The 18336-nt window shown below is 40.5% G+C and overlaps 1 protein-coding gene across 1 annotated transcript in view; it reads right to left on the bottom strand.

Moving 5' to 3' along the window:
• Positions 1–18336, bottom strand: part of C8A (complement C8 alpha chain) — a 60338-nt gene that overhangs the window by 21038 nt on the left and 20964 nt on the right. Inside the window, exons 5-7 of the mRNA XM_057711424.1 lie at positions 14706–14895; positions 10205–10405; positions 8311–8551 (exon numbers count right to left, since the gene is read on the bottom strand). Coding sequence (XP_057567407.1) covers positions 8311–8551; positions 10205–10405; positions 14706–14895 — 632 coding nt within the window. The remainder of the gene's footprint in view (positions 1–8310; positions 8552–10204; positions 10406–14705; positions 14896–18336) is intronic.

Genomic DNA, 18336 nt, shown 5'->3' with positions numbered 1-18336 from the left:
GAAGTGCTGAATAGACAAAAAATCTGACCCTCCCCTGAGTAAGAGAGGATTCTTCCTGCCTGACTGCCTTGAGCTGGAAAATTGGCTTTTTTCTTGCCTTCAGACTCAAATTAAAACATCAGCTCTTTCTGGGTCTCAAGTCTGCCAACTTTCAGACTGGGACTAAACCCTCAGCTCCCCTGATTCTCAGGCCTTTGAACTCAGACTGGAACTAAACCATCAAATCCCCTGGGTCCACAGCTTGCCAAATGCAGATCTTGGGACTTGTCAGGCTCCACAGTTGTGTGCGCCAATTTGTTATAAGAAGTCTCTTTACATATATATGTAAAGTATATACTGGAGAACCCCAACAAATACACTTCCTAATGACTTCATTATGGCTCTTGATGATTTTTCCCTCATTTAAAGTGATTAGATACATGTCCACAATCAGTGGAGCACACTAGGTTAAGACAGTATGTCTAATGCTGTTTTAACTACCCCCAAAAGTAAGCAATGCATTTTAAATCATGATCCAGTCCACTTACATCCATCTAAAATAAGTTGCAATACTTAACCACACTTTGTGTGATGCTCTCTGATGCTTTCCCTCTTAGCATATCCCCTCTTAGTATAAACTGTTTCATTTTGTTAAATACTGGTCATGACCCACTAAGTTGCTCTCCAATCTGCTAATGAGCTGTGGCCTGCAGTTTGGAAAATCCTGGGTAAAACACCTCTGAGGCATTACAGCATGTTGGTTAGCATCACAGGTTCTCACACGGACCTCTGGCTCCACCCATAATAACAATGTGACCTTGACCTTGCACAAGTTAGTTAAGGTTGCTGAGCTTCAGATCTTCATTTGTAAATTGGGGATTATAGTATCCTCTTCCCAGGTCTTTCCTGAGGATTAAATGAGACAGTGCATTTAAAGTGCCTAACTCTGTCTGCCACATAATGAAATGCTCAGTAACTGTTGGTCATCTTACCAGTGCTGCTAGAGTCTAAGCCCCTGGAATATAGTATCAGAACGAATGACAGAAGTGTGGGGAAATGGGGCGAGGGGTAAATACCTGGACAATACACAAAGTCTACATCAGAAGACCTTAGTTCAATACTAAATGAATCATGTTGAGCCATTTACTTGGGGTCTTTGGACCTCAGCTTTCTCTCTATAAAATTGGGAAAAATAATAAAATTCCTCATAAGCTATTATGAAGATCATCTTGCATACCAGATGTGAATGACTGTATTTTATCAACCTTAGGCGTTATTATATGTAAATATATTTTATTAGAACCAAATATTTCAGTTAATTCTAAGTACAGTGAATGAAGAGATAATTTGTTAATCCATTTTAGGTAGTAACCAATTTGGTTGTCCATTAATAAATCATCCCTGACTATAATCAGATGATTATAACAGAGAAACCCTGTTACCTTCTATATAAGGGGACCCATGTTGCTATCTAGACAGTGCTTACCATGTTATGTGTGCTTAATAAATGTTGCATGAAAAGCTAAAGGAATGAATAAAGAGAGGAAAGGAAGGTGGAGGAAGAGAATATAGAAGTATAATTGATATCAACTTTAGTGAGATTTAGGTCATGTCCCTGTGACTTTTTCTACCCAGTGTGTTAGGTGGTAGACCAGTTGGTCAAAGACCCCAGCTAGAGGGCAATGATCAATGATTGGCTGAATGTACTGCACTCTCCCTGGAAGGATCTTTTCCAGGGTCACTGTTATCTGGCATCCATCAAGGGGAGGAATGATGGAACGCAGGCACTGATTTAGGCAGAGTTGTTAACACCTTGAAAGATAGTGATGAGAATTCAAAGTGACCTTGATCAATGGTAGGAGCAGTCCCTCCAAAACTGGATGAAGCTCTATGGACAGAAATGAATGGCCTTGATTTAAAAAATGGGCAGGTTGGGGAGGAGGCATGATTGCTGAGTCTCCAAGTCTCCAGCAGAAATATTGGCCACTGTGGGCTGGACATAGTGATAATGATTTCCCTTCCATTTGAACAATGTTTCAGAGCTGACCAATTGCACAGCCCGATGAGACAGATTGTCTTATTGTCCCTACTTTACAGATGAGGGGACAGTTAACATTATAGAGTTACTAACTAGAAAGCTGGGAATAATAAACATGTGGTAATAGCAACACCAACATAATGCAGCAATAATAGGTACCATTTTTAAACTCTTACTATATGCCAGGCACTGGGCCACCTGACACATAGATTGTTTCATTTCATATTCATAACAATCCTATGAAGTATCTACTACTTCTATCATTATCTCATTTAGGGGAACAGGAAACTGAGGCCTGAAGAGCTTAATTTGCCTGAGGGTCACATGGTTGATAAGCAGTGGAGATGAGATTTGAACCCAAGGAATCTAGGTTAGAACCTTTCTCAGCAATTGATGCTTATTGAGTGCTCATTAGAGTCTGAGCATTACACTAAATATTTTCTTTGGATAAGTTCACTTATTCCTCACAGTTACTCCATGACTTAAATGCCATTAATACCTACAGATTAATAGGTGAGGAAATTGAGACTTAAAATGATTAATCTGTCAGTACTCACACAGCTAGTAAGTGACAGAACCCATATTTTCAAACACTAAGCTATCCTAATGTCCTGCGTTAAGGGGAAAACTATCTATTTAAACACTTATCTTGCAAAACATACTTGGAATTATTTTCAAACAAACCCTTATTATCATTCCTATTTGGTTCTTGAAAAAACTGAGGTTCAGAGAAATTAAGTACCCCATCAAGGTCATGCAACTGCTAAATGGTAGAACCAAGATCCCCACCCAGATGTGTCTGACTCCAAAGTCTGGATTCCTTGCTGCCATCTGCCAGCGTATTTTTTCATTCCACAGACCTTGATCCAATGATATTTGCTACCTACGTTCCCACCTAAAACTGTAATCCGTAATAGTAACTACTGTTCAGACCTTGTTTTATCTATCACATGCTTTTTAGAGTCAACTCTCATAATAGCCTTTTGAAGTAATGTTATCCATACATTAGTTATGGGAAAACTGAGATTCAGAGATGCAAAGTACTAGCTTTTAAATGGCAGAACCTACATGAAAAGCAAAGATATCTCTGTAAAAAGAACTCTTGTCATTACCACATTGCCTGATGGCTTTTATGGGACCACAAAATGCTACTGGCTTCCTTCACAAGCAGAACGTCAATAGAAGTCATTTTTTGTAAGGTCTTTGCAGAGCCCTTTCAGTATGACCCCAAACTATAGAATCATGAACGTTTAGAGCCTTGAGGGCTATTAGTTTACTTTCTATTCCATGCATGGTTTCCATTGTAGCATCCCTGATGGAGGTATCCTATCAGACTTACTTAGATTCCTTAACTGATAAGAAACTCTATTTCATGTTACATTTTGAGAGATGAAGGGCACAGAAGCTGAGCCAAATGTGTCAGGACCTATCTACATTAGCCAAAAAGGGGATCTAGTTCACTGTCTAGTAGAAGAGACAAGTATAGATATAGATAATTACAAATGTAGATAATTACAGTTAGCATAGTATATGAATTAATATTGTATGTATTAATGTAACATATATATTTTGGATTCTTCTCTTGGCTCCAGAATCCGTGCCATATTTCCCAATGCCTAGAGGCATCTCTGCCAGGAAGCTGGCCCTCTCAGGAGAACTCATCCTGTCCTTCTCACCATAATGTGTGTGTGTGTGTGTGTGTATGTTGGAAATATAATATAGAAGGAGTATTTACACCTCACAATTCACACTCAGGCCATCTGCAAATAATCTAAACTCTACTTTCAAAATATGTCCTGAATTGGTCATATTCTTTCACCTCCATTCTTTATTCCTTACCTGATTATCAACAAGAGTCTTCTAATTCTGCTCCCTGAGTCCACTCTCACCCCCTCTAATCTGTGCTCTGCATAGCAATGGAACTGCCTGCTGACACAGAGATTAGACCATGGCACTGCCCTGCTGATAACCCTGCAGTGGTTTCCCACTTCGCCACAGACATGGACTCTACTTCTTACCATGACCAGCAAGACCATGTGCAGCTTCTTCCAACCTCAGCTCCCTCCTCCTCCCCTTATCCACAGGCTTTAGCCACACATTGCTTATTTCAGTTCTCAAACATGCCAGGCTGTCCACTCTGCCCAGGACATCGTCCTTCCTTCTTATCTTTGGAGTCTCTTTCTGAATATCTTTTGGACCTTATCCCAGTTTGGATTTCATCTCCTCAAGAGACCTTCCCAGATAATCCTAAACTAAGTGATAGTCCTCTCCCTCTCCTCCATAGTTATTCTCTATTTCTACAACCTGTTCATTTTCTACACAGACCTTAACACAATTTGCCATTATATATGTATCTATTCATTAGCTCACTCAACAGACGTTATTAAGGCCAGACACTGTTTTAGGAAATGAATATCTGAGGGTGAGTCAAAAATTATCCACACTGCAGTTATATTAAAAGTTCTATAAATTCTACAGCCAGCGTGCGGATAATTTTTGACTCACCCTCGTATAACAGTGAACAAAACCTATGAGGTCCACCCCTGCTTTCATGGAACATGCATACTAGAAGGAGGGGGTTGACATTAAACAAATAAGCATATGAAAGTGGTAATTACCGAATATATAACGATGTTCTGAGAATTAAAAGTGGGTGCTATAACAAAGAGGGACTGGCTACATGGTCAGAAAAGCCCTTTCTGAAAAGGAGGCATTTAAGTTGAGATCTGAGTGATTAGAATACAGCTATGCAAACATCAGAGAGAAGGGTAGCCCAGAGAGAACAGCTAGCGCCAAGGCTATAGGCGAAAATAAGCTTGCTGTGTTAGTGTTAGCAGAACAACAATGATGAGAGCAACAAGAAAAGAATACAAAGAAAGCAAAAAGAAAAGCCATCACACTCTAGCAGTGGCCAGATGAGAGATCATAGTGGTTTGGACCAGTTAGATGGTAACAGGAATGAACACAAATGCCACATATGCTTTAGAAGTAAAGATGACACATCTCACTGAGGCAACAAGGATGACATCTGGATTTTTGGCTGCTTATTTAGTTTCCTCCACTAGATTGTGAGCTTTGCAAGAACAGGAACCATGTCGATTTTGTTCACCTGGCACATAATACAAACTCAATTTAACATGGTTGATGAATGCATGTCTGAACAAACAAAACTATGGAGAAATGGGCAGAGGGATGTCAGGTCAGGTTTCACAGAGGTGGGGATGCCGGTACAAGGTTCAGAAGAATGAGTTGCAATCTGTCAGGTTGGCAAGACAGGAAAGTGCTTTGGAGGCTGACAGCACAGCATGCACAAAAGAAGGCAGGAAACATACATGAATAGAACAGTGTCACTGAAGTACTTGACCTGCCCTAGGTAAATTATTGCTCTGTAATGGGGCCAGACTCCAGAGAAGCCAGATGGTGAATGCGCTCTTCTCTTTGTAAGATCTTTATATAAAGACAAATAATAAGAGTTCCAAAGAAGGGATGAAGGAGAAAAAAAAAATCTATATCCAGAAATTCAAGCCCAAAGCCATACCGATTCCTGTAGAAGGTAGAAAGCTGTCAGCCGCAGCCCATGAGGAATGTCTAGGGTCCCATTGAAGTCTGACATCACCTCCCCAACATCCAAGATGTCCCTTGATTTTTGATGCATGGTTTCATGCTGTCTTTGGGGGAGAAGCATTTTATCTAAAGGACACTTTAGAAGGAAACAGCCTTGTGCATCCTCTGGGATGAACCCATAGAGGATCTGAGGCAAACCCAAGGACAAAAGACTCCCCCAGAGCAAACCAGCCCACGTGTTCACTTAAATCATCCCGTGCCAAGCTCAGCTCTTTGAGGACATGAATGTATACCACACAGGGTGTTTCTTAGAAACAAGCACTTAATAGAATATAAATATTATTAAAGTCATATAGATCAAAGATACACAGAGAGAAAAAAGACATTAAAAAAGAGAAGAGAGAGAGAAAGAGTGAGAGAGAGGAAGAAAAAGAGACAGAGAAAATTAGACAAACATCAAACATGGAGAGAGGGTGCGTGATTCTATTTGTCAAACAGAAAGAAGGTAGATGTTTTTTTCTTTGTAGGTTAATATGTAAATGACATTCTGATTTATTAGCAGGCTCCAGCAGATGAGGTGATGATTAGCACATTTCCATATTTATAGAAAAGCAACACTAACTTTCCGGATTTATAGAAAATCAGCTCTTCACAAATAGCAAATTGTGCTATTATCGACATATGGTTTTCTATAAACAGAGCTGAGGTAATTATCCCTGGGACAATTCGTTGGTGGGCTCCTTTTGAATATTAACCACATTGGAAGCCCATTTCTGCCTCACAGATTTTTAAAGAGGAGGGGCTCGAGATACCCCAGGCAATTAATTAGTAATCCAACACCAAAGACAGAGCCCAAATGATGTTCTACCACGACCATGTGGTGGAAAGACCATAGGTCCAGGGCTCTGACGCCAGCTTCCTGCAGCCCCGGGCCAAGTAATTAACTTCCCTGAGGAGCCTCAGCGTTTCTGAGGCTAAAACTAGAATTACACTAACCTCCAAATGTTGTCAAGAAAATTAAATGGGAATATACATAACAAGTCCTGGAACTTCGTAAGTACTCAACAAAGGTTAGCTCTTTTTCCTTCCTCATGTTTTTGAGTGACTCTAAAAAGATCCACTTGAATTAAAATTTTCAAACTCTTTTTATACTGATCTATCCTGAACTATTTATTTTGTGTCCGCCCATTATACGTCTTTAACTGGAAAAAAGTTTCTAGAAGGAATAATTTATCTTCACTACCTACAACCCACTATGATATTTTCTATTCTGTTCTGTGTTGTTGTTTAAAATATTTGTGATCCATACATTGATATCAAGACCTACTATTGGGTTTCACCTGCAGTTTGTAATGTGCTACAAGATGTTAGGGACTATGTTTAGATTTGCACGCCTTTGAATCCCTAGCACGAACACATAATAGATACTCAATAGATATTTGAATTATAAAAGAATGGATACATGGATAGATGGATGAATTAATGATGATGCTAGACAGGAACCTAAGTTAATGTCCCCTTTTGAACTCCATGTCTTGTTCTGCCCATGCACTACGTACTAAATCCTGCATTGAGTGCTAAAGTGGTAGGAAAGTGTCAGACATGATGCTTGCTTTCAAGGATCTTGCTATCTAGGTGGAGAGAGAAATATTAACATTTGGAAAATTATTTTTAAAGACTAACAGTGTGGAACTTACATGAATGTGTTGAAGAAAGGAAGTGGCCAGCCTGGGCTGGTGAAGTCAGGGAAACTTCTTGAAACTTGGAAGTTGAATTTGGCTTTGAAATATGGCTATACCTTTCATCCTTCTACTCATTCATTGACTTGATCAGTGGTTCTCAAACTGTATTGAGCATCAGAATCACCTGGAGGGCTTGTCAAAACACACTGCTGGGCCCACTTCCATAGCTTCTGATTTAGCAGATTTGGGATGGAAGTCTGAGAATTTGCATTTCTAACACCTTCCCAGGTGACGCTAATACTGTTGGTTGGAGTCCACATGTTGAGAACCACTGTTCTAGCAGTTTGGGGTGAGACCATGAAGATTGTTGATGTCACACTTAAGAGTTTAGACTTTATTCTTAGTCATTCAGGGTATTAGGTAAGGAGGTGGTATCTTAGATTTGTGAAGTAGAAGGTCCTTCTTGTAGCAGTTGTTGAGAATAGACTGGAAGGGGTGAATCTTCCCCTAGAGACCATTTAGGAGCTGATGCAGTAATAAGTGAAAGATGGGAACTCAGCCTACGATTGTAGGAGGGGATGCAGAAGAAGGGATGGGTAAGAGCTGCTCAGGAGAGAAAACAGAAAGGTCTTAGGGATCTACAGGGGTGGCAGGGAAGGAGGGATCTGGGATGACTCCAGGTTTCTGCCATCACTGACTGATTGGATGGCAGTTCTATTAACCAAGAATCTACATTTAAAATATCTTACTATTTTAAATGGCAAAACTCCAGAGATTCTTTATTATTGAAGAGGTAACTATGGTGCAACAGAAAACACATGGTTTTGGAGAGAAGTCTGAGTTCATATTCTGTTTGTGGTTCTTACTAGCAAGTCATTTCACATTTTTGACCCTCAAGTCCCTGTAAATAGTAATACTAATGCTACCTTAAAGAGTTGTCGTGGAGGTTAAATGAGGTCATGCGTGGCTGATAGTGCCTAGAAAACTGCAAACCATGTCTGGTGTACGCATCGAACACTGCATGCCTCGAGCATCCGTTCTACTTACCAGCTGTTTTCATTTTTTCTGTGTTAAGCACCAGGATATATTCATAAACGCCACCCATCGTTCCAGATGTTATGTAATGGGTGCCATAGTCATCGATGAACTTGGCGTACAGGCCGTAATTGTACTGCTCCGGAAGCTCCATCAATGACTGCACCATAACTTCGTCCAGCATGATATTTTCCCTCCTCATCTTAAACTGAGCAGTCTGCACCTTTGTGAAAATTCTCATGAAGCTGTATTTCTGCCAGCAACAACAACCACCATCGAATGAGAGAAAAGGACAAAGAGAGTATACGTTTTACCACATGAGATTATGCAAAAGGGCAGCATTTAGTACCTGTGGGAAATAGAAATATATTTACATGTAACTGTATGAACAGAAATACATATAACAGAGTATTATTACATTTTGCAAGCATATATTAGACACCAGCCTGGCTTCTCCCACGTCTTCATCTCTGTTCCCACTGCCCCTGTCCAGGTCAAGATCTCAACAGCTCTCGCTGGGTTGGTTATTACAGTGTGTTTCACTGTGCTCCTCACCTCTATTCTGCCTCCAGTCCATTCTCACCTCTACATCTCTCCCTGCTGTAGTTAAAGCATTGCATGATGCAACCTCCTGCATAAGTATTATGTATCCATTAAAAATTATGCTTAGGAATATTTTGATGATATGAGGAAATGCCAGCATCACTTAATTTATTGGACAAATACCTATCAGTGCCTGTAGTCACATGCATTATGCTAGGTGCAGAGGACATGAACTTGAATGAGAGAGGCCCCTGCCCTCATGGAGCTTACATTCTAGTGGTAATCTTGTACTGTTCAGTAATCAAGAAAAGCAGGATACACAGGACCAGGGTGAAGTTGGATTGGGTTACAAGGAAGAGGGTCATGTATGAGCCTTACTTGAAGGGAATATAAACCTTGATCCAAAGTCATAGTGAAAGTTGGAAGAAGCCACCTGCTTTTAGAAAAGTCCACATGAATTGTGACAGCCAGATCTCAGCACAATACTTTCCCTTCATATCAATAGCTTGTTTGTAGCAAAGCTTCAGAATATAATTTATATTTGTTGAAGAAGTTAATTTTTATAACTGTATTTTCAACATCCAAAATAATGTTTTGAGCCCTAAGTAAATTCCCAGTTCTGGTATCAATGTCTTGAGGCATTTGGTAACTTTCCGATCAGTTCAATGACTCTCTCTTCAGCTCCTGATTACCTCTCCATACTCATCACTCCCTCCGTTCCATTCCCACCTGTGCTTCAGCCCGCAGAAGTCCTTTCAGTCCCACATTTGTGTTAAGCAGTCTCTCATCTCCAAGCCTTTGCTCATGCTGTTTCCCAGACCTAGAACAACCTTCTGTTAACTTCTGCCCCGCTTCATCCTGACAACTGGTACTGGTCTTTAGATCTCAGTTTAGGCAGACTTCCTAACTTCCTCAAGGATGTGTTGCCTGACCTCTCAGGATAATAGGCAGTTAGTAGTAAATGTTTGATGAAGAAATGAAGATTCATTGAGCAGGCCAGTCCTCCAATCTATTTGGAAAAGCCAGGCTTGCTTTAGAATTCTTCCAAGTCTTAGAGGGCTTGGCTATTTCTCTTTAAGACATTACCATTCTAAGTGTTTCCCTCTAAGCTCCAAGTAACCATGAAAGGGATGGGGAAAGTGATAAGAGCACTAGTCTTATTGTGCAATTTTATTCCCTTTGTGATGCTTCTGTGTGGGAAAGCGTAATAAGAAAAACAAACATGATTACCACTGATCAGACATTTCCAATTACACAAGCAAATGAAGGTTCAATTACTACTGTACTTTTTAATGCAGCTAAGGTAATATGTGTTCAGTGTAGATTATGGAATACTGTGTGACACGGGCATTATGTTTAATACCTTTTGATTATACTTGCTTAACTTATTCAAGAGCGAAGTGGCTCGTGACCCAGATAAACCTGCAGTCACGGTAAATGGGCTGTCAATCAAGCCCCCACCAATGGTCACTCCAGCCGACACAGACTTGTCATTTTTTACATTAGAATAAAGGTCATTTGCATCATCATACAACTCTGAAGAGCTTCTAGTATCTGCCAGGGCCTGAAAGGAAACACATAGGTGTTAGCCTGGTGCACTAGCGTTACATACTTAATATTTAAGTATGTAACTTAATACCTAATACTTAAATCTTTGCTTTGCAAAATAGCCAAAGATTCAGATTATTATAAATAATTCTCTTAAGTCTATTCCAAATTGATACTAAAATACAGAAAATTCAGCGGTGCTTAGTCTTTAGTGGTACCTGCCTAAGGAGGCAAAAGACCTGTATGCAGAAAACTATAAGACACTGATGAAAGAAATCAAAGACGATACAAACAGATGGAGAGGCATACCATGTTCTTGGATTGGAAGAATCAACATTGTCAAAATGACAATTTTACCCAAGCAATTTACAGATTCAATGCAATCCCGATCAAATTACCAACGGCATTTTTCACAGAACTAGAACAAGAAATCTTACGATTTGTATGGAAACGCAAAAGATCCCAAATAGCCAAAGCAATCTTGAGAGGGAAAAACGGAGTTGGTGGAATTAGGCTTCCTGACTTCAAACTATACTGCAAGCCCAGAGTGATCAAGACAGTATGGTACTGGTACAAAAATAGGACGATCAATAGAACAGAACAGAGAACCCACAAGTAAACCCAAGCACATATGGGCACCTTCTCTTTGACAAAGGAGGCAAGAATATACAATGGAAAAAAGACAGCCTCTTCAATAAGTGGTGCTGGGAAAATTGGACAGCAACACATAAAAGAATGAAATTAGAACACTTCCTAACACCATACACAAAAATAAACTCCAAATGGATTCAAGACCTACATGTAAGGCCAGACACTATAAAACTCCTAGAGGAAAACATAGGCAGAACACTCTATGACATCCATCAAAGCAAGATCCTTTTTGACCCACCTCCTAGAATCATGGAAATAAAATCAAGAATAAACAAATGGGACCTCATGAAACTTAAAAGCTTTTGCACAGCAAAAGAAACCATAAACAAGACAAGAAGGCAACCCTCAGAATGGGAGAAAATCCTTGTCAATGAAGCAACGGACAAAGGATTAATCTCCAAAATATACAAGAAGCTCATGCAACTTAATACCAAAAAAAGCAACTAACCCAATCCACAAATGGGCAGAAGACCTAATTAGACATTTCTCCAAAGAAGACATACAGATGGCTAATAAACACATGAAAAGATTCTCAATGTCACTACTCATCAGAGAAATGCAAGTCAAAGCCACAAGGAGGTATCACCTCACACTGGTCAGAATGGCCATCATCAAAACATCTAGAAACAACAAATGTTGGAGAGGGTGTGGAGAAAAGGGAACTCTCCTGCACTGTTGGTGGGAATGTAAACTGGTACAGCCACTGTGGAAAACAATTTGGAGGTTCCTTAAAAAGCTAAAAATAGAACTACCATATGATCTAGTAATCCCACTCCTGGGCATATACCCAGAGAAAACCATCATTCAAAGAGAAAAACACGTACCATAATGTTCATTGCAGCACTATTTACAATAGCCAGGACATGGAAGCAACCTAAATGCCCATCAACAGATGAATGGATAAGGTGATGTGGCACATATATACAATGGAATATTACTCAGCCATAAAAAGGAATGAAATAGAGCTATATGTAATGAGGTGGATAGACCTAGAGTGTGTCATACAGAGTGAAGTAAGCCAGAAAGAGAAAAACAAATACTGTGTGCTAACTCATATATATGGAATCTAAAAAAAAAAAAAAGGCACTGATGAAGCCAGTGACAGGGCAAGCATAAGGATGCAGATGCAGAGAATGGACTGGAGAACACAGGGTTGGGGGGAGGGGGGCGAAGGGGAAGCTGGGATGAAGTGAGAGAGTAGCATAGACATATATACACTACCAACTGTAAAATAGATAGCTAGTGGGAAGTTGCTGTATAACAAAGGGAGATCAACTCGATGATGGGTGATGCCTTAGAGGGCCAGGACAGGGAGAGCGGGAGGGAGTTGTGGGAGGGAGGGCATATGGGGATATATGTATAAATACAGCTGATTCACTTTGATGTGCCTCAAAAGCTGGTACAAGAGTGTAAAGCAATTATATTCCAATCAAGAGCTTAAAATAAAATAAAATATTTATTTAAACACGCACACACAATTCTGATAAAATGCTATGTTGTTCTGAGCATGTATTTCTTTCCAGCAGGTTTATCCTTCTTGTACAGATGGTTACTTGGCTCTGCAGTAGAGAGATACAGAAAGCCATGTCTAAGCGTGGACCTGGGAAGAAAGGGGCAAACGCATGCAGGTGGTGATAATTCTAAGCAGAGATATGCTTAGGGACCACCCGCAAGTGTTTGGTTATTTCATTCCAGGACTGCATTTTTCTGCCAGCTTGACCTGAGGAGTGGTCTTGTGCCTTGCTTGAGCCAAGGAAGCAAGGGTTAGGAGCCCATGAGCAGTTCGCTCTGTAATCACAAGAGCATGTGTTGAGATGGAGGCTCCATTAGTTTGGGTCCTGAGTGTCTGTGATGAGTTTCCTTTCCACCTTAGGATGGATGAGTAGAATAAGTGGGGCATTGCTGCTTTAAAGCACTGAGATTTCAGAATGCTTTGTTGCCACAGCATAACCTAGTCTATCTTGCCTGATATGTAGGCCCTAGACTGTCCTCCAGGTTAGGAAAATAGCATTGTCTATGTTTTCCAGCTTGGCATACTGTAGGCCTGATGGCAGAGGAGGAAGTGGGGTGGGGAGAACCAATTTATTTTTTTTAAACTGTAGTTGATTTACAATATTGTGTTAGTTTCAAGTATACAGCTTCAGATTCTTTTCTATTATTGGTTATTACAAGATATTGAATATAGTTCCCTGTACTATATAGTAAGTCCTTGTTGCTTATTTATTTTATATACAGTAGTGTATATCTGTTAATCCCATAGTCTTGATTTATCCGGCCCCCTCCCCTTTCCCCTTTGGTAGCCCTAAGTTTGTTTTCTATATCTGTGAGTCTGTATCTGTTTCTGTTTTGTAAGTAACTTGGTTTGTATTATTTTTTTAGATTCCACATGTAAGTGATATCATACAATATTTGTCTTTGTCTGGCTTACTTCACTTAGTGTGACAATCTCTAGGTCCATCCATGTTGCTACAAATGGCAACATTTTCATTCTTTTTTATGGCTGAGCAACATTCCTTTGTATATATGTACCACGTCTTCTTTATCCATGCATCTGTTGATGGACATTTAGGTTGCTTCCCTGTTTTGGCTACTGTGAATTTCTTAAAAAACAGACTCCATAAGCCTGGCCTTATCCTCTGTCAATATTTTTCTCTTGAGAAACTTGGGGGAAGGAAATGTGACAAGATAATTGTTCAGAGTCCTGGCATCCTATCATCTCTCATTATAGGTAGAATGTGGAAGATGCATAGATAGAATTTGCATAATCTCGCCTCCCTTCTAAATGGTGTATAGCCAGGCTTAGTTCAGATAGATCTGGATTTAAATTTTGTCTGTACTACCTACTGGGCCTGGTGCTTTATCCCTCTGAGTCTCTGGGGTTTTTAATCTCTAAAATGGGCCAATGATAGTATCTGACCTATCGTCTTGTGATGAGGATTCAGTGGGAGAATTTGTGTGAAAGTAGAAGAGCTGGCACATGGTAAGCCTCCAGTGAGGTTTGCTGTGTAGACGGCTTACCCAGAGAGTGAGGGGTAAAGAAATGAATGGTCAGGAGCAGGCTCTGGAGCTGACTGAGCGACATGGTGACCAGGAGACCACAGAATTTTAAAGATGAGGAGAATCTTAGGGATCATTAGCAGTTTGCAAGCACTTTTCAATAGCAGAACCCTTTCTTCCTACAAAATCACATAGAGAAAGCCAAGAGATGAAGGTCATCAGTGAGGACTGCTCTTGGTGAAGCAGGAACACAGGTCTCAGAACCCCCTGCGACCTCCCGTTCTGCCCCCACGTTACACCTTAGGAATCTGGGCCTGCGGAAGGGCAGTGAGCTGCTCCAGGTCTGATATACATCTGTCCTAATAGAGCCAAAACCTGAAAATAGGTCTTCTGACAAGCAGCCCAGAAAATAGGGCCCTGACTCTATTTTATTGATTTAGCACTGGAGTGGAGCTCCAGCAGGGGGGTGGTCCCATTTACAGCATGCGGCTCACTGACCCTGCCCTTGCCTCTTCAGCACTAAGGATGTGTAGGGGCAGGTGCAGCGGGACCTTCAGCTACCAGCAAACACTACAGGAAATCAGATCTTCCAAAGCAAGGCATCTCTCTCTAGGCTTTCCCTCCCTGCTCCCACCCAAGGGCCTATGAGCACCCCTGTTCAAACTTACTTCAAAGTGGTACTTCAGGAAATTGTAGGGTTTCCGGAAGTACTTCTCATCATCTCCATAGTAGAGACGCTCACAGGCGGAGTCATACCGGAGCTCCCTCCACTCCCCGTTGTATACGGTCTCACACTGGCCCCCATAATACCTGGCATCGTATACGCTCTGAGCTTCTTGCTGAGTCAGGATATTATACCTATATTGGAAAGGCAAGCAGCTTCTGGGAGAGAGCATTGGAAAAGCAAAAATAGCACAAAATATCCTCTGGACGATGATGTAGTGGTGGGCTGAGCAGTGTTTCTCAAACTGTGTTCTGTGGAACCCTAGGTTTCCTTGAAGTATCTTAAGGGCCACTTTGGGTAATAATGGAAGATGGAGTGGACTGGGCCTGGGCCCCCAGGTTCCCTTAGGCCAGATCAGACAGATGATTCCATTCAGCATCGAGAGAAGTACTCCTACATAGGAGGCACCCTAAATATTTGTTGAGTAAATTGAAGAAGAATATGAGTGATTATCAAGAATCTAAGCACAGGAACCAGACAGTCTGGACCTGTCTCCCATCTCTGCCACATCTAGCTGTGTGACCTTGGGCAGATCATTTAAACTCTTTGTGCCTCAGTTTAGTCATTTACAAAAAGCAGCTGATACTACTGCCCTCAGAGTTAAATATGAGTTAAAACAAGTAATGGAATCATAACAGTACTTAGCATACATGAAATACTAACTAAATGTTGCTGTTGTTCTTGTTAGTATTATTTCAGAAAAGGTTTTGCTGCTAAAAAATAGGTTTGAGATATTGGGTGTCGTTCATAGTGCGAAGCTGGAGGATCTAATCCTCAGAAAGGCTGTCATGTGGAGGAAGCACAGTGTGGAGGTCAGGGAGACACCTGCTTAATTTCCAGCTCTGTCATTTACTAGCTGTGTGACTTTGGACACATTCTTGATAATTTCTGAAGCTCATTTTCCTCATTTGAAGAACAGACCCAGCAAAACTACCTTTCGTGGTTTTCGTGATGTCTAAATGAGAGTATCAGAGTAAAACAGAAGTACAGTTGATAATAATGTTTCTTTTCCCCTAGCCCAATACCTTTCCAGAAATAGTTCCCATATTTCCCTCACTGGGGTACTTCAAATCTATCTGCCCAAGTTCTCTGTTTTAGGTCATGGATGGTTTAACCATATTTAGGTAAAAATAATGTGAAACAAGTGAAAAACTGCTTTAATTTCATGCAAAGAGAAAGTTAACAAAAAACATTGCAAGTTGGCTGAGAGTTGTAAGACCTAAGAATCTAAGCCCCTTATTTGTGGATAATAAAATGGTTGTTCGTCTTTGCCTCTCAAACTCCTATTCAGCCTTTAAGACCCAACTCAAATATTGCATCCTCTATAGCATCTTCTTTGATTATCCTGGACAGACAATTGTCCTTCCTCTGTGTTACCATGTCATGCAATGATTGCCTCTGGCATAGCATTTGTCATGTTTGTTTATGTCCTCCATGAAAGGGCACAAAGGCAGATGAGCAGGGGAAAACCGTGAATAAAACCTATTTCAAAGGAATACATGGATAATTAGCACCTCACATGCAGTAGAAATTCGATGTAAATGCATGTCCCTCTTCTCTTCCTTTCTCCATCTCTTTCTTCACATTAGTGGAAGTGATGTAATAATAGCTGTGATGAATTGAATACACACTACACCAGACATTTAGCATACATTAACTTTCAACCTCATGACAATTTTGTAAATGCAAAAATTGAAGCTCAGAAATAATAAGTAACTTGCCTATAGTCACAGCTGGAATTTTTTCCTTGATTTTTTTTGACACTACTATCTGGGTTCTTACTCTTTACCCTGCAGTTTCTATCATTCCCCTTATGGAACATGTTTCTGCCTGTAGCTGATAAATACAGGCTCTCCAATGGGCCAAAGAAAAGCTCAAAAGAATGATAAGCCCTAAGATTGTAATGTAACCTCTAACCATAAGTAAAGCCTACGTATATTTGGAAAATCTGACTGCAGAAGCCCCAGTGAAAATAAAAAGAGAGAAATTCCACTTTTTGGAATTTAGAAATATTCACACATGTGTGCAAAATTATGTAAGAATGTTCTTTGCAGCACTGTTATAAGAGAAAAATGGAAAACAATCAAATTATCTTTCAATAGGAGATAGTTAAGTAAATTATCATATAGTTATACTACAGGAGAATTGGAAAAAAATTTTTTTTTTTTTACAAAGGGCTAGCTAGTAAATACTTTAGGCCTTGCTGTCTAGAAAAAGACAATAGAAGATATGGGAGGAAAAACTTCAAAATATATTATTAAGTGAAAAAAGCAAGTTACGGACATCATGTATAGTCTGATCACATTTATGTAAAATACACTTATGTCTGTAATGCACAGTACATCTGATAGGCACACTTTCCACACAATGTATGCTGTCAATACAGTTTTACATGATTGGAAAATTCCTGCTGTTAGCAGCGTTCAGCTCTAGGGAGGGAAGAGAGAGGGTGAGTGGGTGGGACCAGGTGGGGGACCGTGAAGGAAGAGCTTCAGTTTTTACCTCAAACAGGCATTACTTCTGCAACAATAAATGACAATTAAAAACTGGGAAATGCCTAAAGTAGAAAAAATAAGATATCAGGAGCGGCCTCTGAGATTTTGAGATAAATGGAAAATCACCATAATGTCAGCTGTTGGGAGTGGAGGTGGGCCTGTTCTGCTGGCTTCAGTGTTAGGTGTGGGCAGAGCACACAACTCAACAAGTATATCTGAAATGCTCCTGATGGAATCACATGAGAGCAGGGCCATGGTCTGTGATCTTTTTGTCAATAAGGAGGGAATTGTTTCTCAATGCAACACCTCACTATTTCATGCTTGTACTCTGTTCATCCCACAGTCACTTTCAAAATCAACAAGAATCCTCTTATTGACATTAGAGGCTGAAACATGTTCTCCTACTGTTTGTATGTTGAAGTCCTGACCCCCAAACCTCAGAATTTGTGTTTTGGTGATAGGATCCTTAAAGAGGTAATTAAGTTAAAATGAGGTTTTTAGGGAGGGCCCCAATCCAGTAGGACTGGTGCCCTTCTAAGAAGAGGAAGGTAGGACCCAGCCACGTACAGAGGGAAGACCATGTGAGGACACAGGGAGAAGATGGCTATTCACAAGCCAAGGAGAGAGGCCTCAGAAAAAGCAATCCTGCTGACATCTGCATCTCAGATTTCTAGCCTCTTGAGAAAATAATTTCTATTGCTTAAGCCACCTATTTTGTGGCAGTTTGTTATGGCAGTCCAAGAAAACTAATATTATTGGTCTAAAAGAAACAGGATTTCAATCATCTTTTCATTCGTATGTGTCTACATGCACTTACAGGATTCTGTCCCATCTTCTAGGTGGGCTGTGATCCGAAGGTAATTAAACCACAATGAATGAGAGCTGCATTTCACAGAGCCCACACCTGACCCCGAGTGGGCTGCCATGTGGCCAGGTCACTGCGTGATGAGTACTCTCTCTCTCTGTTTCCTCATCTGTAAAGATCCACCTGTCATATTGATTTGTTTCACTGCAATCAATACTCAGAGAGAGGCTATTCTAGGGAAAGCTCTGGCATAAGGGCTGAGGAGATGAAAAAGA

The sequence above is a fragment of the Hippopotamus amphibius genome, chromosome 1 (assembly GCF_030028045.1).
Source record: "Hippopotamus amphibius kiboko isolate mHipAmp2 chromosome 1, mHipAmp2.hap2, whole genome shotgun sequence".
NCBI classification, from domain to species: domain Eukaryota; kingdom Metazoa; phylum Chordata; class Mammalia; order Artiodactyla; family Hippopotamidae; genus Hippopotamus; species Hippopotamus amphibius.
This window is presented reverse-complemented; position numbering and strand designations above follow the sequence as displayed.